The 24942-nt window shown below is 37.1% G+C and overlaps 12 protein-coding genes across 12 annotated transcripts; 4 read left to right on the forward strand and 8 right to left on the reverse strand.

Moving 5' to 3' along the window:
- The first annotated feature begins 1525 nt into the window (after positions 1-1525).
- On the forward strand, positions 1526-2681 carry EV154DRAFT_505085 (uncharacterized protein). Its single transcript, XM_051601139.1, has 4 exons — positions 1526-1842; positions 1906-1971; positions 2044-2207; positions 2267-2681. Exons 1-4 carry the CDS (start codon positions 1811-1813, stop codon positions 2584-2586), a joined length of 582 nt encoding a protein of 193 aa, XP_051458836.1. The 5' UTR covers positions 1526-1810; the 3' UTR covers positions 2587-2681.
- On the reverse strand, positions 2601-5568 carry EV154DRAFT_505089 (FAD binding domain-containing protein). The gene is made up of 6 exons (XM_051601140.1): positions 5485-5568; positions 5340-5414; positions 4698-5216; positions 4476-4619; positions 4224-4388; positions 2601-4107 (listed from the first exon to the last, which is right to left on the reverse strand). The coding sequence occupies exons 1-6, from the start codon at positions 5516-5518 to the stop codon at positions 2633-2635; spliced, it is 2412 nt and encodes an 803-aa protein (XP_051458837.1). The 5' UTR covers positions 5519-5568; the 3' UTR covers positions 2601-2632.
- A 73-nt stretch (positions 5569-5641) lies between these two features.
- On the reverse strand, positions 5642-6898 carry EV154DRAFT_601722 (ELO family; the record flags this gene model as incomplete). The annotated part of the gene is made up of 6 exons (XM_051607244.1): positions 5642-5878; positions 5968-6058; positions 6114-6202; positions 6351-6479; positions 6557-6733; positions 6812-6898. 6 exons carry the CDS (start codon positions 6896-6898, stop codon positions 5642-5644), a joined length of 810 nt encoding a protein of 269 aa, XP_051458838.1.
- A 9-nt stretch (positions 6899-6907) lies between these two features.
- On the reverse strand, positions 6908-8069 carry EV154DRAFT_441601 (GTP-binding protein ypt1). Its single transcript, XM_051596959.1, has 4 exons — positions 7945-8069; positions 7768-7888; positions 7626-7673; positions 6908-7555 (listed from the first exon to the last, which is right to left on the reverse strand). Exons 1-4 carry the CDS (start codon positions 7956-7958, stop codon positions 7121-7123), a joined length of 618 nt encoding a protein of 205 aa, XP_051458839.1. The 5' UTR covers positions 7959-8069; the 3' UTR covers positions 6908-7120.
- An 800-nt stretch (positions 8070-8869) lies between these two features.
- On the forward strand, positions 8870-10574 carry EV154DRAFT_562398 (uncharacterized protein; the record flags this gene model as incomplete). Its single annotated transcript, XM_051605723.1, has 5 exons — positions 8870-9128; positions 9202-9381; positions 9471-10199; positions 10282-10422; positions 10510-10574. 5 exons carry the CDS (start codon positions 8870-8872, stop codon positions 10572-10574), a joined length of 1374 nt encoding a protein of 457 aa, XP_051458840.1.
- A 67-nt stretch (positions 10575-10641) lies between these two features.
- On the reverse strand, positions 10642-12018 carry EV154DRAFT_418763 (beta-lactamase superfamily domain-containing protein; the record flags this gene model as incomplete). The annotated part of the gene is made up of 5 exons (XM_051595852.1): positions 10642-10945; positions 11048-11091; positions 11156-11325; positions 11390-11624; positions 11689-12018. 5 exons carry the CDS (start codon positions 12016-12018, stop codon positions 10642-10644), a joined length of 1083 nt encoding a protein of 360 aa, XP_051458841.1.
- A 38-nt stretch (positions 12019-12056) lies between these two features.
- Positions 12057-12999, reverse strand: EV154DRAFT_601726 (meiotic nuclear division protein 1; the record flags this gene model as incomplete). The annotated part of the gene is made up of 5 exons (XM_051607245.1): positions 12057-12280; positions 12352-12574; positions 12634-12749; positions 12820-12937; positions 12979-12999. The coding sequence occupies 5 exons, from the start codon at positions 12997-12999 to the stop codon at positions 12129-12131; spliced, it is 630 nt and encodes a 209-aa protein (XP_051458842.1). The 3' UTR covers positions 12057-12128.
- On the forward strand, positions 12870-14150 carry EV154DRAFT_193737 (uncharacterized protein). The gene is made up of 3 exons (XM_051594300.1): positions 12870-13302; positions 13370-13574; positions 13643-14150. Exons 1-3 carry the CDS (start codon positions 13145-13147, stop codon positions 14138-14140), a joined length of 861 nt encoding a protein of 286 aa, XP_051458843.1. The 5' UTR covers positions 12870-13144; the 3' UTR covers positions 14141-14150.
- Positions 14151-14160: 10 nt separating this feature from the next.
- On the reverse strand, positions 14161-15437 carry EV154DRAFT_480374 (replication factor C subunit 2; the record flags this gene model as incomplete). Its single annotated transcript, XM_051598327.1, has 4 exons — positions 14161-14692; positions 14785-15125; positions 15225-15273; positions 15343-15437. 4 exons carry the CDS (start codon positions 15435-15437, stop codon positions 14161-14163), a joined length of 1017 nt encoding a protein of 338 aa, XP_051458844.1.
- A 946-nt stretch (positions 15438-16383) lies between these two features.
- On the reverse strand, positions 16384-17687 carry EV154DRAFT_480375 (uncharacterized protein; the record flags this gene model as incomplete). The annotated part of the gene is made up of 5 exons (XM_051598328.1): positions 16384-16430; positions 16526-16677; positions 16949-16982; positions 17207-17379; positions 17656-17687. The coding sequence occupies 5 exons, from the start codon at positions 17685-17687 to the stop codon at positions 16384-16386; spliced, it is 438 nt and encodes a 145-aa protein (XP_051458845.1).
- Positions 17688-20942: 3255 nt separating this feature from the next.
- Positions 20943-22006, reverse strand: EV154DRAFT_505126 (uncharacterized protein). The gene is made up of 3 exons (XM_051601141.1): positions 21537-22006; positions 21033-21470; positions 20943-21010 (listed from the first exon to the last, which is right to left on the reverse strand). The coding sequence occupies exons 1-2, from the start codon at positions 21702-21704 to the stop codon at positions 21096-21098; spliced, it is 543 nt and encodes a 180-aa protein (XP_051458846.1). The 5' UTR covers positions 21705-22006; the 3' UTR covers positions 20943-21010; positions 21033-21095.
- EV154DRAFT_505128 (uncharacterized protein) lies at positions 21850-22993 on the forward strand (the record flags this gene model as incomplete). Its single annotated transcript, XM_051601142.1, has 2 exons — positions 21850-22180; positions 22265-22993. A coding segment is annotated over one exon (222 nt), but the record flags the coding sequence as incomplete, so codon positions are not given.
- Positions 22994-24942: the final 1949 nt, after the last annotated feature.

A 24942-nucleotide genomic window follows, 5' to 3' on the forward strand; every position in this document is an offset into this window, starting at 1 on the left:
AACGTCTATAATAAAGTCGACAAAGTGACATTCATTCCTTTTACTTGAAAGAATCCTAGGAAGACAAAACAGTCTAATTGACTACCCAGTTCAAACCTCCAAAGTATTTAATAAACCCATTTCAAACTGTCGACCTACTTTTAGAAAGAGCTCCGTCAATTAAACAACACACTCACGTAAAAACAACAAGAGTGCGGTGTCAGGTAGAAAAAACTCGTGTCAAACACTACATTCCTCCTCCAAAAAAAACTCTTAAACAACAGTCAAAAGGACATGCGTCTCATTAGGCAAAAGAACGCGTCAATTGAACAGAAGATTTTGACGGGTTGTTACACCTTCTCAGAAAGCAAAGAGAACAGTATCAGAGTTAGAATGTGATGATTATGTCTGGTTTGTGGTCCGACGTGATCATGTTATTCAAGGTAAATACTCCATTCCCTTTCACCTGTGTTAAAAGAGAGCTTACCAATGCACTTTTAGCGTAGAGACACACCCTTTTTTATTGTGTCCATTCAGAAAACTGGGGAATCAAGGGAAGAGTGTATGCATTAAAAGAATGTTGAAAAGTGAACTCAAGTAGCGTTACAAGACATGACGGATCAAAAGCAGTTTGCGAGCTAAGACATGATCATAAATCAAACAACATCCAATCAAAGAATATACTGGACATAGCGAGTCTGCCTGTGTAGGATGAAACTTACTTTTTTTTGACATAACTCGGGATGACATAGTAGTAATTCTTTATGCGATAACTGAGTGTCACTGTACGATATACTCCAAAATTCAAACTGGTCTTCGGTACATCCTCATTTTGAGCAGGTAGTAATATGATCACGTTCAGCTCAACATCTTTTGGATAAACCAAACCGAAAAATACAACTGTATGACCGATCTTATAGACTAAACATTATCGTAAATAGCACAATAAGTATTCATCCTTCGTTTACTTTAACACTAGCTCTAGCTAGCAAAAAAAAAACTGGGAAGAAGAAAATACAAATGCCTGCTCGAGCTCACAAGGTACTAATGAACAAGAAGATGAAAGAGTGATTGGAGATTTAGTTTATATAAAGAACGTGTTTACAATAGGAGGATTATATGATATGGATGAGTGAATTGCGATATTTGATAAAAAAGGTATGGGAAGGAAGAAAAGGTCTGAAGCTTCAACTACGAACTTATTTGCCAAGATTAAAAAGATCATTGTCTCAATCGTTCACATGCTTTTCCTATAAAGCTCTTTGAAAAGGTGAAGAAGGGGGGGGGGTAGTCCTGCAACTCGCTGTCCCAAGCATTAAAACAATAAGGTGTGATGTATGTGTGTGCTTGGACCCAATTTAAAACGTCATTGTTTGTTTGTCAATTTGACCCATTTATGGATCACACACACATATACTCTCAGGACAAGTGCAAACTGAACGGGGTTGGGGGATAAGCGGAGATTAAAATGGAAGGGTTGCATGATGTGTATTTGGGGGGGGGGGAGGGGACAACGCCCTTTTTATTTCGTTACTCCCTCTTTTCCCTTTTTTTTTTTCCTTTATTTTTTTTTTATATATATATAAATTCAATAAATATACAAGCAAAAGATGTCTGATACAGGAAGTGATGCTCAAATATCACCTTCTGCACTCATTAAAAGTGAGTAATTTCTCTAGTGGAAGCATCACGAAAAAAAAAAAGGGGGACTGATAAAAAAAGAAAATATGAAATAGATATAGTGGAAGATTTATTTTCATACAATACAATTAAACGTAGAAGAATACTAGAATATTATTTTTTTGAAAATGCCAGTTTATCGTCTCCCGTTATGAGCACAGACGGTGTCCTGAACATTCAATAGTAAGCATAAACCCCCCCTTTTTTAAGTATTTATCTGTTGAAACTGAATTTTACGTTCTCAAGTGTGTATACAGTTTGGCAAGCCATGAATCGAACAGAACCAACTATTAACAATATCGTCTTTGATGGGTAAAAAAGAAGAAAAAAAAAAAACTTGATTTTCACATGATGTCTTATATCTCTCTTTTATTATATTATTAGCCATACTGCTGTGATTCACTTGACACAGCATATCTCACCATGCATTTTTCCATCCTTTATTAGCCTTCAAGTTCCCGCTATCACCACTCTTCATTTTAAAGAAACAGATCCTGATAGTGGTCTATTAAAGATATACAGTCAAGAAGATAGTTGGACATTAGAAGGTAAAACCCAATCTAAATATAAACAAATTTTCATATGCTAAAAAAACAATAAAAAAAAGGGTTGCTTCAATCTGTACCACTCATCTCTTTTTGGTATGACCATGTTCTCCGATTAATTATGGGGAAACTCGTCACGACGACGGGCGATTTATTAGATGCTGCACTACAACAAGCCGAAAAGATGACGCAGCGAGGTCAGGACATTCAACGGATCGGTCGTGATATGGCGATTGAAAACATGGAGAAATTAGATGTCTATAAATCAGATTTGCATGAAAATTATTTAAAAGGTATAAGAAATTGGAGAGAGTCTTGTACCTCCGATGATCAATATCAACAACAGCAACTTTTGCGAGATCAACTTTTATATCAGGCATAGATAAAAAAATAAAATAAAAATAAAACCTTTTTTTTTATTATTATTATCATTCGTAATCCGCTGCAACGACAGCAGCAGCCGTGTTCATATCAACGGGGGGTCGTAAAAATGAATCAAAGTAACGGTTGATACGCTCAAACGCCTCCTCCTCCTTATTCTCTATCGAAACACGTGTTCCAATATATCCATCCGGTCGAATCACCACCGCATGGTTTTCTTTACCCACATGATATGCCTTATAGCATTGTCCATCATGATCCAAAAACACCTGCGATAATCCACAAGGAAATGTCGAATGCACTGTAGCAGGTGGTGTATTATTCAAATATTTGACCGCATCATTTCTTCCAGAGCTACTAATAAAAATCACATTAAATAAGCGGTTCGATATCACACCCAAAGATGATCCTGCAGAGGAAGATGACATGCTAGAAGTCGAAAATCGTGTGTGGTCCAGAAATGATTCAAAGGATTCTCGGCGTGGTTGATCTACAGATCGTCTTACACCATCAAATGATATCACACTATTTCGGTTATTATTATTATTATTATTATTCTCCCCTATCGTGGTAAGGTGTCCACCTCGTTCGTATCGGTATATAAAGGATCCAGGTGATTCCATCAGCCTCACAAAGGTTCCTACCTTGGCTTGTGTTTCTTCCATTGAACCGCAAAATAATAGAATGGTAAATGTACAGCCTGTCTTGTTAAAGCTTTGAATACGATCCAATAATTGTAGATGGTTGGCTTTGATGCTCTTCCAGCGATCCACTGCTACCACTGCCGTTGGTGTTGTTGGTGTTGTTGGTGTGAGTGGACTGCGTTTCTTTGGACTCTTTTGAAATAGTGGAATGGAGGACCAAATACTTGTACTCGATGTGACAGAATTAGATCTTCTTCGGGGTTTTATATTAGTGGTGGTGGTGCTGGTGGTGGAATTGGATGGATCTATTTGGGTCACCTGTTGTTGTTTATTTGTTTGTGATGTTGTCAAGAGTAATTGAAACAATGTGTAAGGTTTTAATTTAGCGTTGGGAGCTAAACATCCTCCATGATCTACCATGCTGACTGTTGTATTAGGTGCCATGAATTCAAAGGAAGGAGCCAAGATACTACTTGTATCATCGTCTTCTTCGCTCGCATGGTTTAGAATATTAGGTAAAAGTGGTGTGGTACCAATGATGCAAGATTTAAATCGAGTTAATTCATAGACAATATCACGGGCATGAAGCGGATCATGCTTTTGGTGTAAATAGTAATCACCCATCAAATTGGTAATGACAGTAGAGAAATGTAAGGCTTCAGTTACCTTGTATCGACTTTCTTGTTCAAAGGTCTCGAGTAACTTGGGTGAGGCACAATGTTGTAATCCCAGTGCTAGTTTCCAACAGAGGTTTTGTACTTGCTCGAGATTCGTATTGATATCAACTAGACCCGGTGGTGTCATGCGTTGCGATGCACTACCAATTAAAAAATAGCTCGAGTCCATTGTGTGGTTTTCACATGAGCTTATATTATTGCCTGGATAACACCCCACACACACACACACAGACCAAAAAAAAAAAAAGAGAGAAAAGAAAGTTAAATACAGATGTACATGTGTAGCACTTTTTTTGTTTTTAGAAAAGCTCGTTTACCGTTCCATTTCTTATAACTCCTGGGTTTACCAAATTCGACAAGGTAAGGTTCCATCATGGTTTTGATATGTCTTAGGGCCAAGGAAAGGGGTATTTCATCATCAATGGATACTTTAGACCAACTGGATTTATGTTCAAAAGTAATGTACAAATGTGTTTGGTGACCTTTTGTGTATCAATAATAATAAAAAAAAGTTCTCACTCTGCCCCCCCCCCTTTTTTTCCCCACACACATTTATTATAAATGCTTACCTAGAATAAACAGAATATTCTTGTTTTTACTCATGGTGGCTATTTGACGTACACCTGGATATGTGGTGGATATAATATCAATCACTAATGTATAAAACCATCGTGTATTTTGTTGTGATGACTGGTAACTGACAAGTGATAAACCTACATAGGTGAGTTTTTTTTTTTTAAAATGATGAGAGGTAGAGCGGAGGGGATTGAAATGTACGATGATGATCATACCTAATTTTTGTCTTACAAGACTTGTCTGACCATCAGCGCCAATGATTGTCAGGGCCTTATGAACCTTTACTTCCTTTGTCTTTCTATGACGAAGATGAATTGATTTCATAGTCCTGTCGTGTAATGCGTGATGAATGACGGGTAAAGGACGGTATTGATAATAAAGCGATAATTCCGCATTGGAAAGCGATGAAGGGTTTGATTGTTCTTCAATATGAATAAGTTCCTCATCCTGGTCGATGGGGATACCCTGTACCTTTTCCAGATACTCCTTGAGGATTTGAAGTACGATGGATTTAGGACAGGAAAGAGCATAGTTGTATTCGGTAACATCGTTTTCCCAGAGTCGTAAACTTTCGAGTTGGGTCACCGCATGATTGCCGATACCCTTATTCTGATATACTTCGAATTTGTAATGACGGATACCGTGTTGTGTCATTGCACTTAATAAATCTAGTTGAGATAGTAATTGCAGGCTACGAGGTGAAAACACCAACACTTCATCACTTCCTTCCTCATCTAAAAAAAATAAATAAATGTATATCAGGGCCTTGCTTTTTTTTCTTTTTTTAATGTATTTAAAAGTCCTACTTTTTGTTTTTGTTTTTTTTTTTTTTTTGTATATTCTGACATTTTATTTACCTTTTGTTGTTGTTGCAATATGAACAGACACACCAATTTTGGAAAGAACAATAGCTGCATATAATCCAGATACCCCTGATTTTTATTTTTTATTTTTTTTAAAAAAACAACACTAAACTACACTTAAGGGCCATGATTTTATTACCTGAACCAGCAATAAATACATCACGTTCGTACATTTTGTTGAGTAATAAAGTGAAAGAAAAAAAAAAAAGTAAAAAAAAAAAAAGTTTTTTTCTTCTTGTTTAAAAAAAAAAAAAAAAATGGGGGAGTGGAATATGAATGTAAAATAAAATAAAGGGTTACACGGTTGCTGTCGTGTGTATATTTTTATTACTGTTCCTTCGCTTATAATGTTCACGTGTGGTGGCCACTGCACCTTCACTGTTTTCATAGTATTTGACTACCATGTAAACCATTGTAATGTTAATACTGGCACTTAATAAAACACAGTTGGATTGAGGACATAGGCTCATTTGATAGGCAGTTAATGCAATAGCCACGATAAATTGTATGACTTGAAAAAGGACAGCGGCATTCTGTATCACTTTTAGGATTAGTCACACCATTAAAAACTTTTTTTTTTTTTTTGGGGGATCCCTTTTTTTTTTTATATTGTATATATTACCTTGATCCATTTTGACTTGATGTTGGTACAGTTACAAAAGTAATACAAGTATTTAAATACTTGAACAAAACTAATGATGCTCGTTGCTATGCTAAAACAGAGGGCATTAGAAACAAAGGGTGGGCAACACCCTATTCATTCTGTACCTTCCAAAAATGCTTTGGTCTTGTAACCAAGACCACATCATGAGGATAATAAACATATGTTGGTACCAATGTAAGAAGGGAATGGATTTCTATTGGAGACAAAAAACCCTTTTCATGCGTGAGTAAAAACAACAACAACAACTTTTTTTTTTTTTTTTTTTTAATCACACACACACACACACACACACACACACACACACCTCCACACACACTTGCCTTTCTTAGAGCTAAAATCACCGTATCCAAAAACACATAATAACGAATGAGGTAATACTGATACATGGAGTAAAACATGTAGCCTCCATATTGTGGGTATCGAGCGTACTGTACAGCATGACAGAATGTGAAAAACTGGCCTTCCTTGTTCTATACAATATTGGTTTTTTTCATATTAGCACGTTTTGTTCATATCATTGTGACCCTTTTTTTTTTTATGTATATACCACTGTTTGCCAGAGTGAGTAGGAGGCGGTCATACAAATATACACGCTACACAGAATCATGGATCCATTGTAAAATACAAGCACCGTATGTGATCGATCAATACGAGTTCTTTCAGCCATGTACCAACGTATGGATACAATCGATACAAAATACACTATCCAGCTTGTATAGATGACCTATTTGTTTTTTTTTTTATTAAAAAAAAAATGGCTGGGAAGGTTAAAAAACTAAAGAGAGCTTCTTTTTTTTTTTACCGTTAAATCCGACATGGGCGTTATGCCATAAACCCATTGAAATTGACTCGCTGTGGCCGGATTTAAATGCGCTAAATTCCAATACATGATAATAATAATAATAAAAAAAAAGAGAGAGAAAAGAAGTATGATAATATATATAAGAAAAAAAACCTTTTGTTATTAAAATCAGGTTCGGTGTAATGATCGGGAAGTTCTTTCTCTGTTCTTTCTCTCTTTCTCGTCTCTTGTTTATTTAAAATAGTTATAAGGGGGGGTTTTTGTCAGCCAAAAAAAAAAAAAAAGTATATATACTAATAATAATCCTATTTAACAACAACCACCGGATTGTTGAGGTTGAACAGCAGCACCTTGACCTACTTTCACAGTGGATTTAGCCTGTTGTTGTTGTTGTTGCATGGTGGAACCCATTCTATCCTTAATATGCTTAGCCATGGTTAAAAAGGCTTGTTCAACATTTGTAGCATCTTTAGCGGAAGTCTCCAAAAGAGGGATAGTAAGACTGTCAGCCAATTCCTTGGCTTGTTCTGTATCAACGACCTTCTTATCAACCAAATCACTCTTGTTACCCACCAATAATTTATTTACACCTTCGGCTGCATAACGATCAATCTCTTGTAACCATTGCTTGACATTATTGAAACTATCCGCATCAGTCACATCATAGACAACAATAATACCATGAGCACCACGGTAATAAGAAGACGTAATGGTACGGAAACGCTCTTGTCCTGCAGTATCCCACTAGTTTTGTTTATTAATAAGGTTATTTACCCATTTTTTTTTTATCTATTATGTCCCATCTGTTACTTACAATTTGTAATTTAACTGTCTTTCCTTCAAGTTCAATGGTTCTGATTTTCTACACAGCATATATATATATATATATAAAAAGGGGGATGAGCATGTCTCTTTCTCTCTCTCTTGTAGCCCATGACTTTTTTATATATACTTACGAAATCAACACCAATGGTGGAGATATAGCTTTCGGTGTAAGTATCGTCGGCAAAACGCAATAAAAGACAAGACTTTCCTACACCAGAGTCTCCGATAAGCAAAAGCTTGAACAAATAATCGCTATTATAAAGTTAATTCACCTATAGCACCATGGCTCCTTTTCTTCATCTACCTACTATTCAGGGTTCATCTTTTTTTTTTGTCGTATTTTTTATAATTTAAACAGAGAGAGAAAAAAGAAGTTTTTCTCCAATTAAATCTCCCCCCCCCCTCCCTTAAAAGAGAGGGCCCACCCAAACAACAACTACGTAGTGCGCGTTGTTGGTTGAAAATTTATAAAACACGTGATCAAAATTGAAAAAAGAGAGGCTTCCCCTGTTTTCTTATAGTCAGTGTACTTTTATGAAAGAAGGTTGTCAGGGAAGGGGGGAGGGACTACTAACAAGAAGCAGAAAATCCAGCCATGGCTTTTTTTTTTTTAAAAATAAAAATAAGGCTTGTAATATATAAATTAACAGAGATGCAGATAAATAAGACGTATAGCAATTTAGATAAAATAGATAGACACAAAGTAAAAGAAAGGAACTTATGCAAACTCGGATTTGTCCGTCGTTCTATTTCGAATATTTGTGTTATATATTTGGTAATCTCTCTTTCTCTCTCTACTTTTTTTGTTGTTGTTGTATGTTTTCTCTTTTTACGGATCAAATAAAAAAGATCTATTTTATGTACAATGGAGGTGAATTACTATATAATAAAATGTTTGTTATAAGAAATCATGCCCCATTAAGGTTTTGGGGTTCTCATTTATTTCACGGGTAAAAAAAAAAGGTATTTTGAAGTAGCACAAGCCAAAATATTCTGTTTTATATTATTTTTCTGGATTTTTAATTGATTTTAGGAAGCAGCGGAAAAGTGCACGAAGAGAATTCATAGAAATATCAGAGCGGTTTTTAATAAAGTTATATAAATTTAATTGTATTACGCGAGATCTATAAATTAGAAATTAATTTTTCTCTCTCTCTCTCTCTCTCTCTCTTTCTTTTTCATAACCTCTTCTTCACCCACCCACCCTTTCCCTTCCTTTTTTTTTAAAAATACATGTTGAAACAACTTGTATCCATTGCATTGGCTGTGACTACAGTGGCTGCTTTTGGCGGTATTCGTAACGATATTGCCATTGTTCATGGAAATCTCTCTACTGGTATCTATGCCGACAGTTATTTAGCCCCTTTTGCTTCCGAAACCGTGGAAACACCTTATGAATTGGTCGATGTACATGAAGACCTAATTGAAAAACGAGGTGTCATTTCTTCGTCTATTCGCAAGCGCGCTGATGACTGTCAAAAATACCATAAAAGTAATCTAATTGTTCTATTTATAGCCTTATTATTCTCGCATTAACCTCTTTTTTTTTTTCTTCTTTATTAAAGTCTCTGGTGCGGATAACTGCTACACATTGTCCCTCTTGTACAATGTCGAGATGGAAAGTATCTTGTTATGGAACCCTCAAGTCAATGCCAAGTGTACCAACATGTACAATGGTAAAAACTATTGTGTCCTGAAAGAAAACGACTATATTTTTGTCACCACATGTGTTAAAACCCATCATGGTAAAATATATATATATATAAAATAGCTTCTTCCATATGAAAAAAAAAAAAAAAAAAAATTGACACCTAACTATTTTTGGTTACAACAGTAACGGATTCCGATACCTGTACTTCGGTTTCCAACAAGTATGATATCAAGAAATCCGATTTCTATAGCATGAACCCTACTGTCAACAATCCTGCTTGTAACAATCTCTTGACAGGTGGTAATGTTTGTGTCAAGACAGAGACCAAGGCTGTTCTCAATAAGATTGCTCGTCCTTCTTCTTCTACTACTACTACCCTTAAGAAGGCTACCAAAACCCTTCGTCGTACCAAAAGCTCCCGTGTCACAAGAAAAGCCAAGACTACCACAAAGAAAAAGTCCTCTGCTAAATCTACCAAAAAGACCACTACCACCAAAAAGGCCACCACTACTACTACCAGAAAGACTACTACCACTAAAAAGACTACCACCACTACCACCACCACGACCACCACCACCACTACAGCGGCCAAGTCAACTGCTACCAAAGTTGTCAAGCTCGCTGCTGCCAGTAAGAAGCCCAATCAACGTAAATTGCTCCAAAAGAACTCTGCGCTTACCTATTACTGGATTGCTCATCCTGAAGACTACAAGAGTGGTGGCAAACAAATCACTGTCAAGACCTGTGATGGTAAATCGTTGGGCACTGTCTCTGAAGAATATGCTGATGCATTGGTGATGGAAGGCACTGGTATTGTTGGCAACAAGGTGATTAATCTTGGTGGTTGTACCTGTAAAAACTATGAATGCTTTATGGAAGTAGACAAGAAAGAAGATCCCTTTGGCTTAACCTGTAAGTTGGGATCGTACTATATATCTTACATAGTGACAGAATATACTCATAATTTTTTTTTTTTTATATATATATAACACAGCGTTTGGTACTGCTCTTCGTCCTTATATCACGATTGCTGCTAATGATATTGATCGTAATACCAAGATCTTTGTGCCTGAAATGGAAGGATGGGAGATTCCCGGTAGTTCCAAGAAGCACAATGGATGTTTGCTTGTTGAAGGTAAGATAATATACAATAAAAAATGTGTGTTACGTTCCACCCCCTCCTAAAAATTAATCTGTTTATTTATTAAAAAAAAGATCGAAGCTGGAGTTTTGATGACAATCATATTGATTTCTACGTGTACCGCGAAAAGAATTACGATACATTAAACGGAAAACACAAGAAGAATTCGGTCGATGTCTACGAAGGTGGTGATTGTCAATTATTAAATTATGTTTAAATCAAAAGTGTTTCGCCAAATGAACTTGTAATAAATCGACTTGTTGATTCCTCATTTAATTGTTGAGAGGGCGATAAATAAGGTTCACTCGAGGTCATAAATGTACCCCAATGAATACCCACAGACAATGTAGGGTTGCCTAAATCGGCATGCGCTTGTACCGATTCGGAAGGTGTCATGTACAGTGAGTTGAAAAGTGAGGCGGGTTCAAATGTTCCAATAGGAATAGCTGCCAATGTAAAAGGCGCATATAAATCTCGGATTGTCTGAAATAATTCACTCACATACCCTGTATCTCCACTATGTCTCGTTAGCCCTACATATATTGAATTCTTTTTTTTTACAAGCTCTCTTTACCAGAAAAAGATGCGGTCTGTTTTGGATTTTAATACAAAGCTACACCAGAGTGATTCATCCTTGTGAAACGTGCTAGACTCACTTGTATGCTTAAAAAAAAAGTAGTGAGTTTCTACATGTCATGTGCTCTCTCTCTCTCTCGTATGCTGTTACCATGGATGGGACACAGGCAATTAAAATATCAGGTCTTCCCTTGTGATGAATCTCTTGCCACCAATCCAGTTCAATGACATTTTCAATTCCTCTTTCCACAAACCACTCACGAAGTCCTAAAGGTATATACCAAGTCACATCATTTCCAAGTTGTATCACAACCCTTTCATCTATTTTTTTTTGGGTCAGCTTCCTCCACTATTTCTTTTTTTTTTTTTTGTAAAGAAGAGGTACCTAAATGGTCAAAATGCTGATGAGAGACAAGGACGATATCCAGCATGGATTTAAGGTCATTGACCTGACAGGGAGACGGACGAAGCCTTTTCTCATGATCAAACACTGGATCTGTTAATATCCTTAAGCCTTCTAACGAAAAGAGACAGGTTGACTGACCCAACCAAGTAAATGTATTGACACTCTTGATTAAATCCCAACGAGGTTGAATAACAGGTAAAGCCTCTCTTAACTCCTACATAAACTTGTCTCTATTAGTACCCCATGCGTAAAAAAAGTTCGTCTTTTTTTAAAAAAACCTTTTCGGATGTGGGTACTTGGTGATTATTATACAAACCCAACCAGAATAGAACAGACTCCATAACCGAATGCGTTTGTTTCCATTCCTTGAAAGGATTCACGAATTGATGTTCAATTTTCAAACTGGCGAATTTATCTTCCTTTCGCTTCAAATGACGTCTTTTTTGTACCACTTGTTGTCGAATGGCTTCCTTCAAATCGGCCTTGTGAGACGCTTGTAAAGAATAATAGAGTAAAGCAGAAGCTCCCACCGTTGCCACAAGTGTTGGAATCGTGTATGGATGATCAAATGGTATAGGAAAGTTTACAAACGAAGGTCTTTTATTCATGTGCATTTTTTTTTTTAGTGTGAATAAAAGAAAGAAAATAATGATGTACAGAATTAAAAAAAAAAGGCGTGGGGTGATGAATTGCACTGTATCACATGATTTTTTTTTTTTTAAGGGATGGTGTCAAAATCATCTTTAAGCCCAAATTGTTGATCAAACATACTGCGTTCCATACCAAAGTTATTAACACAGTAAGATTTCATTTCCCATATATTCTCTGTCCATCGATTGGCTGCTTCTTTTGCAATACGTGCCCCTTTTTCTACCATTCCCACCCCCCCAAAAAAGTTTTAAAAACAAATGTGTTTACCTTGCCTCTTTTATACTATTTACCTTTTGCTTCAAACAAGACGGGATCATTGTCTTGATACTTTTTTAATTCGGCATGAAGTGCCTTTGTTGTCTCTTGTTGTTCCTCAAGCGCATTTAATACTTGTGTACGTTCATCAGAAGGCTCTCTTCCCACTTGAGCTTCTTCCATTAATGCCTCTAAGCGTGCCTTTCTCTCCATTTCCTTCTTGTACTTGTTCTCTGCTTCATTCAACTTGTTCTTTTTCTATGATGATATCCATATAAGTCATCACACAACATGCCTGGCCTGAAAAGGATGCTTACTGTTTGTGCTGCGGCAGAAGGATATGACCAGAAATAATTGGATGTACCAATTTTATCCATTGTCACCAGTCCATCATCCACAAGACTCATCAATACTTCCTTGACGGATTGTGACACTAAAATCATAAAGTTAAAAAGCCTGACATCATTTTTTTTTTTTTTTTTGTCTCTTAATCTCCCTCGTACCAACACCTCGTTTAGGTCCTAATTTCTCGATATCTTTGAGCTGATAAAATTCACCTGTTTCATGAAATATACTTTCAATACGCTTGCGTTTCTCATCGGCAGATACACCTTTACGAGACTATTAAAAAAAAACATTAGTCTACAAGACCATTTTTACACCCTTTCTTTGCAACTTGCCATTGGATTAGGCTCCTTTGTTAAAATATATAAAATAAAAAAAAGAAAAGAAAGAGAGAAACAACAATAAAAAAGAGAGCTGGTTTTAGAAAATTATTAAAGCAACCCTTTTTTTTTGTTATTATTATTATTTTGGCTTTCTGCAACTATGTCCACTATCTACATTCCTCAGAAACGTATTTATGCACCAAACGATCCCTTTTTCGAAGAAGGCAATATTGCATTACGTGCCTTGTGGCTTAAAAGACAAGCTGCATCCGATGCTGAAGTCCACATGATTCAACAAGAACAACAAGAACTACTCGAGTATATATATATTTCATATTTTCTTCTTCTTCTTCTTCTTCTTCTTACTGAACCATGCTTTTGTTAGTCAACACCATATTGACATTTACTGTGATCATTGTCGTATTCGATTTCCTTCTGTTGTCACATTTGAGTCTCATTATGAAGCGGTTCACCGCAACGTCTGCTTAGAATGTCATAAAATATTCCCTTCTTTCGATTGGCTTCAGTTGCATATTGATGAATTTCACAATGTCTTGCTTCAAATCAAGAAGGAGCGAGGTGAAAAGATTGTAAAGTTCACTCCTTTCTATAACCGCACGAATTTAAAAACTAAAACTCTCTCTCTCTTTTGTTATAGTACAAGTGTTATGTGCATGGCTGTAAAAAAGTATGTTCGGGACCTCGTCAACGTAGATTGCATTTGATTGACAAGCATAACTATCCCAGATACTTTCCTTTTGATTTAGTGTATACCGGTACATTATCCTTTGAGCAAAGAAAGATTAGAGATCAAAAAAACAAGGAAAGACTGAAAAGATTAAGCATGCATGGACACAAGGATAAAATTAGAGATACCAACATGGATGAAGAGCATCGATCAACAGAGGAGGAAGTAGAAAAGGATGTGGATATGGATGAACTTGTGACGGGCATGTCCAAATTACGGATACCTAAATCCATCTCCTTTGGACATAAAGCAGGTCTAGGTATTCCACAGCATCGTCCTCATAGACCTTCTGTCAAAGCATCTATAGAAAAGGACACTGTCAAACCAGAGGTCAAAGTCTATTCACATCCACGAAAAAGAGGGCCCAAAAAGAAAAAGATGCCTCAAGTTGAACCCATGATGGAATAGTAAAATACATGTTTTTTATTTTAATTTGAAGCAATAAAGGCAATATGAGCCATTAAATTCAAAATCTGTAAATGTTCATCCGCACCTTGAACAAGATCGATATCAGCCACAGACATGTATTCATAAATCCTTGTCTTTTGTAATGTACTTAGGTTATCGTCTAGAATGATTTCTTTATGAATTTGTTGAATGATATTCTCGCCTGAATAACCTTCGTTCATGATATTCTGCACTTCCTTTTCAATGGTTTGAATATTACCCGACCATGAATCAATCAACACTTGCATCATCTCATGAGGAATCACACCCGCCATTTCCTCAATCATCCTGGGTGTAATAGGTTCGCTCCCTTGAAGGTTATATCCACTCTGTAAAAATGTAATGGCCTTTCGAAGATCACCACCCGAACATTCAATCAATGTCTGGAGTGTGTTTGGAGCTAAATTCACACCTTCCTTGGCACAAATCAACTGGATACGATCCTCTAAATCTTGAAGAGGTAATGATTTAAATCGAAATTTAGCACAACGTGATGTAATGGGCTCAATGATACTACATTAACAATACTTTGTTAGTAAAAAGAAAAAGCATGATTTTCCTTCTTTCCCTCCACACATATAAAAATAAAAAACCAACCACTTTACCGACTGACATAATTACATACGATACAGAAACGTGTTGTCTTTGAATAGGTTTCCATAGTACGACGTAATGCAGATTGTGCATCCTTCGTCATAGAATCCGCTTCATCCAAGATAACAATCTTATAAGGAGGACAAGGATAACCTGCCACCTTGTTTGTCACAATATTTCGCGAAAAATTCTTGACCTTTTCACGTACGATTTGAATACCACGTTCATCGGAAGCATTCAGTTCCAATACACGTGACTTGATCAACTCGGGTCCATACAGTTCGTTGGCTAAAGCTAAAATTGAAGACGTTTTACCCGTACCAGGAGGTCCATAAAAGAGTAAATGTGGCAACTATGTCATAAAAAAAACCATTAGACACCCACTCCTTCACTTCTAAGGCGAAAAAAAAAAGAGTTCTTACATTGTCTGATTGAAGAGCCTTTTTAATACAAGTACTGCTTGCTCTTGAGACGCAATGTCATCCATGGTCTTTGGTCGACTACAAAAAAAAAAAGTTTTTAGTCTTCCACCCCCCTTTTGGTTGACATGTGAAAGGGGAGGAACCTACTATTTCTCAACCCATGGTTGTCGTTTATTGAATAATTCGGTTTTTTCGTTATTAACGACTTTGGCTGTAGCTGATCGAGGTGCAAAGAAACTCATTAGAGGTAGTTGTATCAAAAAAAAAAAAAAGAATGGCGCGTTTGGGTTATTTTTTTTAATTTTTGTATTGATTTCAACCCGCGTTTTCTCCACAAAAAAACCGTCACTCCATAAAATAAATCAGTGCCCATGCTCAGGGTTTTTTTACGTGCCTGAGCAACAAGTCCTTCATCACGATAAGGCGTATCTACGTCGTGAGTGATGAAAATAACTTATTTTGACACCTCTTACCGAAAAAATGATAAAAATGATCCACCTATTTTAACACCGCCTTATAATAAGCAACTAAAAAGGAATGGTTGGAAACACTCACAAATCACTCGAACATCAATATCTTTTCGGTGGGTGGTACATGAATATAGAAGGTATGCATGAATCTTCTTACTTTACCATACTTTTTTTTTTTATCAAATATCACAATTCACTCATACATATCATATATTCCTCCTGTTATAATAACACGTTCTTAATGTAAACTAAACCTCCAATCACTCTTTCATATTCTTGTTCACTAGTACTTTGTGAGCTCGAGCAGACATCCTTATTTTCTTCTTCCCAGTTTTTTTTTCTTGCTACCTAGAGCTAGTGTTAGAGTAAACGAAGGATGAATACTTATTGCGTTATTTACGATAATGTTTAGTCTATAAGATCAGTCATACAGTTGTATTTTTCGGTTTGATTTATCCAAAAGATGTTGAGCTGAGGGTGTATAAAAGTCCAGTTTGAATCTTGGAGTAGATAGTACAATGACACTCAGTTATCGCATAAAGATACACTACTATGCCATCCCGATTTATGTCAAAAAAAAGTTAGTTTCATCCTACACAGGCAGACTCGCTGAGTCCAGTATATTCTTTGAGTAAATGGTGGTTGATATATGACCGTTTCTTAGCTCGCAAAGTGATTTTGATCCGTCATGTCTTGTAACGCTACTTGAGCTCACTTTTCAACATTCTTTTAATGCATACACTCTTCCCTTGATTCCCCAGTTTTCTAAATGGACACAATAAAAAAGGGCATGTCTGTACGCTAAAAGTGAATTGGTAAGCTCTATTTTAACACAGGGTGAAAGGGAATGGATTATTTACCTTGAATAACTTGATCACGTCGGACCACAAACAAGACGTAGTCATCACATTGTAACTCTGACACTGTTCTTTTTGCTTTCTGAGAAGGTGTGACAACCCGTCGAAATCTTCTGTTTAATTGACGCGTTCGTTTGCCTAATGAGACGCATGTCCTGTAGACTGTTGTTTAAGAGTTGCTTTTGGAGGAGTAATGTAGTGTTTGAGACGAGGTTTTTCTACCTGACACCGCACTCTTGTTGTTGTTACGTGAGTGTGTTGTTTAATTGATAGAGCTCTTTCTAAAAGTTGGTCAACAGTTTGAAATGGGTTTATTAAATACTTTGGAGGTTTGAACTGGGTAGTCAATTAGATTGTTTTGTCTTCCTAGGATTCTTTCAAGTAAAAGGAATGAATGTCACTTTGTCGACTTTATTATAGACTTACGACGTTTTATACCAGTCATAATGCTTAAGAATCACTTGAAAATCCCGCATACAAAAAAAAAAATATTTAATTTTTTAAATTCAGTTTTATTTATGCAAAAAAAAAAAAAAAAAAAAAGAAAAAAAAGTTTAAAATATAAAATTAAAGGGGGCATTGGTCTAATGAGTCTACCCTTCCAGTGCTAAAACTCTGGAGAGAATCCGCCACTAATTGATCATTGGTAATCTACTCGTCTCGTTCGTATCGTCTCGTGCGTACCTGTTGCTGATCGTATCTGTTGCTGGCCAATGATCAACCAATGAAAAACCCTCTCGCTTGTTTCAAACACGCCCGGAGGCAGGAAAGAGATTAGAACCGCCGCCACCCAAAAGACCCCACCGCAGATTTGCTGGCAAGACAAAACTACGGCACTTTTGCTGGCTAGACAGAAGCTGGATAAAGAAAAAAAATTGAGAGTTGGCAGAAAATGTGCCCTTTATATACCTTTTTTTCCATCACACAAAATCGATTTTTTTGTTTTGTGACTGGTCTTGCTGCGCAGTGCCTTCAAAAATTTCAAAAGTCACGGACAAATAAAGCAAACATGCGCAGTAAATAAAGGGAAGAAAGGGTAAACAAAAGTGAGAGAGAACATTAAAGGCCTTATGTCGACATTGACATTTAGGAAACACTAAAAGAATAAAAAAGACCACCTCCGACACTTGTACAACTCAGCAACATTATGTATATTGTCAACCATGGTTACATTTCTTGCACTAATTGAGACTTTATTTTCTAAAGGGTTTTTATGGGAGGGATTTTTGTTCTGCTGCTGCTACTTCTACTATTAATATTGGTTGATTATAAAGTTACAATAAGCAGCTACGTTGCAGAAGTCAAAACATAGTTTTATGAATTTTTACTCCCAGAAGAGCGGGACTTACAAATTATGTGCCCAGGTTTAAATGAACATTCAAGGACTTGACATCCATAAGACACAGAATTGTGCCTTCCAGTTTTTTTATATGATACTGATTAAAGACACGTTTAAGCTGTGTCTTCGGTTTGATCTGTGTCAAGTCAGAGAAGAAAGAGCCAGAGAGACACAATGTCATGATATGACCTGGTCCATCTGCTTGCTAAATTTAAGGTTATTGAGTCTCTTTTTGACGTGGTGTGTAACCTGTCCTGTGGGCCCTTTTATGCACTCAGTTACGATTTTTTATTTTGAACACGCCCAAAGAATTTTATAACTTGATTTTTTTTTTTTTTTTTACTTTTACATTTCTTGTTCATCACAATTGCTATTCATCTTACCCTATTGCCTTTTTTTTTTAGCTCCATACAAATAACTCGCGTTCATCCTAACATCGTTGTAGGTAGTCTTGTATTTGCTAAAATGAACTATTTACGTAAAACAGTCTTGCCTCTGCTAATCTTCTTGTCGTTTACCAGCGCCCCATAGGAACACACTTTGAGGGTAATATCACGAGAATGTACAAAGATGGCGTTAATGACTGCAAAGTGACCTTTGATGCTCTCCTCAACGTCCATTGCTCTTCGGTTAACTTGTCTTTGTTATAGGTATACTTCTACAGATGTCAGAACCAACAGCAACGACAACAACAATTACAACAAAGCAACACAGACGAATCCCCTGACCTTTTGGACGACACCATTCAATCAGCTTCACAAATTGAAAGCGAGAATGAAAGCAATGAGGAAACGATGGATCTTAACTGAGAAGAATGAAGCATCAGTATTGACCAGCGCCTTTACTCACCTTGGCACAAGCTATCAGTACATAAACCCTTCTCTTGGTGAGAAAACTCCATTGAGATCTTTGATTATTTTTTGCCTTACGATCCCCTTTAAAGTGTAGTAATTCCCGGCTATCAATCACTGTGCAAGACAATTAAATTCCTCTTGGATCGACTTGGATTATGTGTTTGATTATTATGACGGTCGTCAACTTCCAGGATAAGAGAACGTGCTGGAGAAAGAGTAGTAGTCCTTTCACGTTGATTTTATTGACTTGATAGAAAGGACTGGTTCTAATGATATATCCAGATTTCATGTGTTTGATGTCCGTAATGAGGAACTGTAATTCGTCAAAAAGCAACATATTCTGTTGGTAAACATGTGATATACATTGATTATATATAACAAACGACTAAATTTTCTGCTATAGAGCAAATACAGATCCTCTAAATACCAAATTCGATCCTATCTGAAGGCTTTCAAAAACCGACTGGCTGAAACAATGCGCCCTGGACGCTATATGTGCGTTGACGATTCAATGAATAAGTGGCTCAAAAACAGGATGTCGAAGATACCCAGGAAATTTCACCCACTTGATCAAGAGTATGAGAGAATCACGTCACTTACATTATCATGCGCGTGGACAACTGTGGTCATCATAAATCCAACACAGACCTTGACCAACAAAAGATGGATTCATTATAGTCATTGCGAGGCAATTGACTGAGACTTACTATCAGTTTGGAAGGGTCATCATCGCAGATTCCAGGTCTAATTTCACCAGAAATGGATCGAAGGCTTATGGACGTTGTCTGTATTTTGTTCAAAAAAAGTAAATAATCTCCCATTAACAACTTACAATCAAAGGCTGTCAATTTCTGGTCAAAATCACATTGTGCAATAGTAGATATTTTTTAATAAAAAGTCGCAGGTGATTATAAAGAGTAAATAGGGGATTATCTACTATTACTGTAGTATTATTTGCAAGAATAAAAGGGTGATGTGTAACATTATTTATAAGGATTCAGTGATCGTTTTCCTAGAAGTAACGATGCCAAAAACAGTGTGTTTTTTATATATTTACCATGTATATTTAAAAAAATCTTCTTATTGCTATCATTTAATGATCGTAAAGCATTCGGTCCATTCAGCTCAGTTCAAAAAAAATTATTTTATTTTTTTCATGCATGGATTCATGGATGCGTTAACAGGCATCAGTCAAAAAAAAAAGGGATGGATACTTTGGCTTGAGTAATGAAAGAGACAATTACCTCCCGGAAGGTCAAGTTCAGCGTATCAACCGCATCCATTAAAATCGTGGTGACGGTGATCTAAATTCAATTTCTAATGATAAAGCAAGAGATCATCAAACTCTTGTATGATCAATATGGGTAATTAGGTTTTACGATATCTAGGCAACTAAAGCAATTCCCATCTTCAAATCTCTTGCTTGACTATCAGATATAGTATAGTTCTTTTTTTTTTTTATTTTTTTTATTTTTTCAGTGGTTGTTGGTTTCATTTTTACATTTAGAATGAAAAGGTAGAAAACGTTTATGTCAAAATTATTTTATTTTGAGAGCTGTGGTTTTGGTCTGCTCTTTTTTTTTCTTCCAAAGTACGATTCTTAATTTACATTACGCTTCCTCTTGAGTAGCATTTGACTAGCCCTGATATGAAGCCTACTTTAACTTTTGCTTAATTGCCAATTGTCGATATGGGGTCAAGGATCATTTAATAGCTCTTAAGTTAGTTTGTATCTTGCTCTAATTCTCAAGTCTTTATAGGCTTGTTAGTTATGGAGTCGTAGGTTCTCTGAGCAGATACCAACCCTTTTTTTCTTTTTTGAGGCACATTGATGTCTTGGTAATATCCTTGTATACATAATGTTTATCACATTGCTTATATTCGACTAACTTTTCGCGAGCGCCTTTTTGTTTAGGAGCGAATATAATAGTTTGGTAAAGTTCTTATTTCTATCATCTTCATGTCACATTATATAAATATATATAAAATAAATCTCTTTGTTTTGACATCTATTTCGCCTATCGCAGCTGACAGTCGTATACTCAGATACTCAAAGTGAAAACAAGGGTCTGTTTATACTCTGATAAATAATTTGGGTATGGACAAGATATTGCTAGAACACTTCAAAATTTTGGACACAATACTACTTCTCTCATTGAATACTTACATAACAAAAATTAAGAAAGAGATATAACATATTACCCCCGTCCAACCATAAAGCAAAACATTTGAAGCAATAATGATTTTTTTATTTATTTCAATAACCCGAAACAGTTAACTTGAGTGTGTGTGTGTGTGTGTGTGTGTGTGTGTGTGTGTGTGTGTGTGTGTGTGTATGTATGTGTATGTGTATGTGTGTGTGTGGTTTTACATATGTGGGTTACCACGAGGACTTGCCCTTTCCTTTGGCTTTCTTTACGTTTGAGCGGCCAACATCGGTCTCCTCACGCTTTCTTTTTTCCTCATTAAATTCTTTGATACGATCGCCCCAATGCTGTTCATAATTTTCATCTTTAAAGCTGTCGTCCTCAGCATTTACAGTTTCAGGCTTGTTGTCTGGATCGAAGCCACCCAAGAACAAAATATCCTGCCACTTTTCGGCAGCTTCGTAACAATGATTGGTAGCCACTTTTCCAAAGTCTGGCCTAATCGTAATCTTCTTATTCTTAATGACTTGATCAGCCTCGGGAAGGAGCAAGGCAAGCTCTTGCTTATCCTTTTCTGAAAAAGCAGCCAGCCATTCCGGGATTAATTGCTACAATTAAAAAGGTTTGTTACGATTCGAACTTTTTCTTTTTCTTTGGATATAAATTAAACTTACCCTGAAGTTTACTTGGACCAATTGGCTGTCCTTGCTTTGCAATAATCGCTTAAGCTTATTATCTTGATTATCAGATGCCTTTTGAGTTTGGACAGGCTTGGTAGTTTCGACTTGTGCAATCTCCGTCTCTTCAACTTCATCATCCGTGTCAATGTAAATTGCATTCATCGGACCGTTTTTTTCTACTTCTTTTGTCTTACCAGGAGATCGCTTGGCTCTTGTAATGACAGCCTTTGTTGGTTTTGAAGAGCTTGCCGATGCTTCTATAGTCTTCGGAGTTAATGTCTTCCCACGCTTTTTTCTTGGCGCATCTTCCTCAATTTCATCCAAATCGTAGTCCTTGTAGGAGACAGAGGTTGAAGCGGCTCTTTTCTTCCTACCACTAGCCAAAGTCTTATGGGCGGGCTGATCATCCTTATCAGGTACAAACTCATCATTAGCATCGCATCGAGAATGACCAACAGAAACGTCCTTGCCAAAAGCTTGCTTATCTGCTAGACGTTTTGACTTTTTGATCGTGGGAGTATTAGATCCAGTAGCCTTGTATACCTTCTTTTTTAATACTGATTTATATCCCTTTGCCACGCCTTCAGGGTTGGATTTCGCCTTGGGTTTTCTACCCCTGCGGCCCTTCTCTCGTAAAGGTACTTCCACCGGTACTTCTACAGGTACTTCTACAGGTACTTCTACAGGTACTTCCACAGGTACTTCAACATGTACTTCAACAGGTACTTCCACGGGTACTTCCACGGGTACTTCCACAGGTAATTCCACAGGTACTTCGGTAAAAGGTGCTACAGTGGGTTCTACAGTGGGTTCTACAGCGGGTTCTACAGCGGGTTCTACAGTGGGTGCTACAGTGGGTGCTACAGTGGGTTCTACAGTGGGTGCTATAGTGGGTTCTACAGTGGGTGCTATAGTGGGTTCTACAGTGGGTGCTTTACCAGATGATTGGCCTGGGTTGTACACAGGTTTTTCAGAAGAAATTCCAGTGACCTGTTTGACGGCAAGGCTTTCGGCAGTAGGATGACCGGTAATCTTTTCGGCAGCAGACTTAGCATCAATATCACCAGCAGCAGACTTGGCATAGATCTTATCAACACCGATCTCAACATTCTTTTTTGAAGGCGATTCGGTAGACACACCATCATCCAGATCGAGACACGCTTCAGCAACCTGTTCAACAGGCTCAGTTAAAGTTGTTTTTCCTGGGATACTAAAATCCATGTCCATAAGAAGAGATGCAGCACGGCCAGATGAAACCTTCTTTTTTTTTGATTTGGCAGGTGCAGGAAGCTCAAAAGGATTTCTGCCTGGAGTTGGAGTAGCAGCGCCAAAGACATTTAGACCCCCAGATGAAAATAAGCCGGACATCATGGAGTCAACTTCTGCATCAGCAGTATGATGAGCGGATGCTCTAGGCTCAGAATGAGCAGCTGGATCTGGCTCAGAATGAGCGACTGGATCTGGCTCAGCAGGTGGCTCATAACCACTGTGTGTTACCGGTTGTGGGGATCCGTGAAGAGCTGGTTTGACATTACCCTGGCTAAGAGCTTGAGGTCCATGCGTTTGAGAAGGTTCGGTACATGACACAGGTTCCAATACCTTTTGAACATGTTGTTCATTGTGAGAAGATGCATTTAATTCAGATTGGGAACTGAATGGGATTCCAAACATAGGAGCCAAACCGGGTTTAGAGCGAGAATCCATATCAGGTTGACGATGAGTAAACAGCCCAGGTTTAGGACTGATGAGAGTTGGACGAGGAAAAAGACCTAGCGGTGGTAATCCTACTCGTGCAGGCATAAATGTGGGTGAAGCCAATTGAGAAAATGACGGGAGATCAAGAGGTGAATGTACCAGTTGATTACGTGATGAAAGATCCATTTGTCTATGTGCTGCCAGTTGATTATAGGATGAACGTTCCGTTCCTGTAGTTGGAGATATAACATTCTGATCCAAAGTGGGGTATACAAATTTGACATGATCATCCTCGATAGGAGATTGAAGCCCAGTATCGGTTCTGTGCACAGGCGAATAAAATCTTTGGCTACATGAATCTGGTTCCATATGTGTTTGAATTGGTGATTCAGGCTCCACTTTTATTACTGGAGGAGGCGAATCTAAAGGCTGAATGCGGCTTGGTTGAGCTGATGCTGCTGGTTCAGGTTGGATGGTTGATTCAGGCTCGAGTTTGACTTGAATAACTGGATCCTGTGGTTCATTGAAAGCTTCGGATTCGCATGGAACGTGTGATTCAATTGGGGTATCAAGGACTTCATCAGTGATTTGAGTTTGGCCGGGTGCTTCTGAGTAACGGATGCCATGTGGTGGTAAAGTGGCAGATTCTTTTTGTAAATTGTCAGAAAAACTGCTGCTCGTGGTACTGGCAATATTTAAACCCCTTCCGTGCGCAGTTGTTGTCGCAGTTGAGTCGAGATCAACAGACGCATTTAAGTCAGGTTGACACTGCGGGGTATTTACAGCTGAGTTGTGTTTGGTGTCAGCATTGGTTCTAACAACAGATCGTTGATCTGTGCTTGAATGATCGGTAATGTCATTACGACCAAAGTCTATTATATGAAATGAAGACTTAATCAACCGCGCCTGGTTTTTGCATGGGAATGTAAAAAAAGAAAAAAAAACTATACCTTTCAAGTTTCTAATAGGAGTAGACATACTTGTTCTTTATCCACAATAAAGCTGCGTGAAGAAGAAGAAGAATAAAAAAAAAGGGAAGGCGTCAATAAATCACAAGTAAAAAAAATGGCTACGTCACAAACTTTTTTTTTTTTTTTTTTTTTTTTGTATGGGAAAATCATGCATAATGCTTTAATTGCTTAAATCAAGCATCGTCTGGATGCATGTTGCAGGTCATAAAATGTACCCATCCTTCACTAAACTTGAATGTATCCCTTAATAATTCATATGGATCAATAGAAAATTCATAAGTAGCATTCATTTGGACACTTGTGAACAAACTCTTTCCTAGATGAAATTGTTTACTTTTGATGATCAACATCTATTTTTTTACGCCAATCTCAAGATGTGACTTTGGTAAGATATATTTTTGGTATAAGCATTAACGTCATAGTGATAACTTTTGCTTTTTCCTTACCAATCAATGTAGTGAACAATGCCGCCACCTCTACCTGTTTATATTGTCTGTTTATGCGCCTTTTTTCAAGCCAAAGCTCTTACAAAAAAACGCGTTAAAGAATGTGTTCTGAAGACATCATTGTTTTTACGGTATATTTTGTAATAAATAGTGGGAGACCGTTCATGTGCATGATCGTTCTAGAAACATCAACTACTGCTTTTTACTGCGAAAAAAGATCTACTGCTTGATTAGGTTAAATTAAATGTCAGCTTGTCAGAAATAAACCTTATATTACATAAATCGCTC

Source organism: Mucor mucedo, assembly GCF_025094135.1.
Source record: "Mucor mucedo strain NRRL 3635 chromosome Unknown EV154scaffold_34, whole genome shotgun sequence".
In the NCBI taxonomy this organism is placed as follows: domain Eukaryota; kingdom Fungi; phylum Mucoromycota; class Mucoromycetes; order Mucorales; family Mucoraceae; genus Mucor; species Mucor mucedo.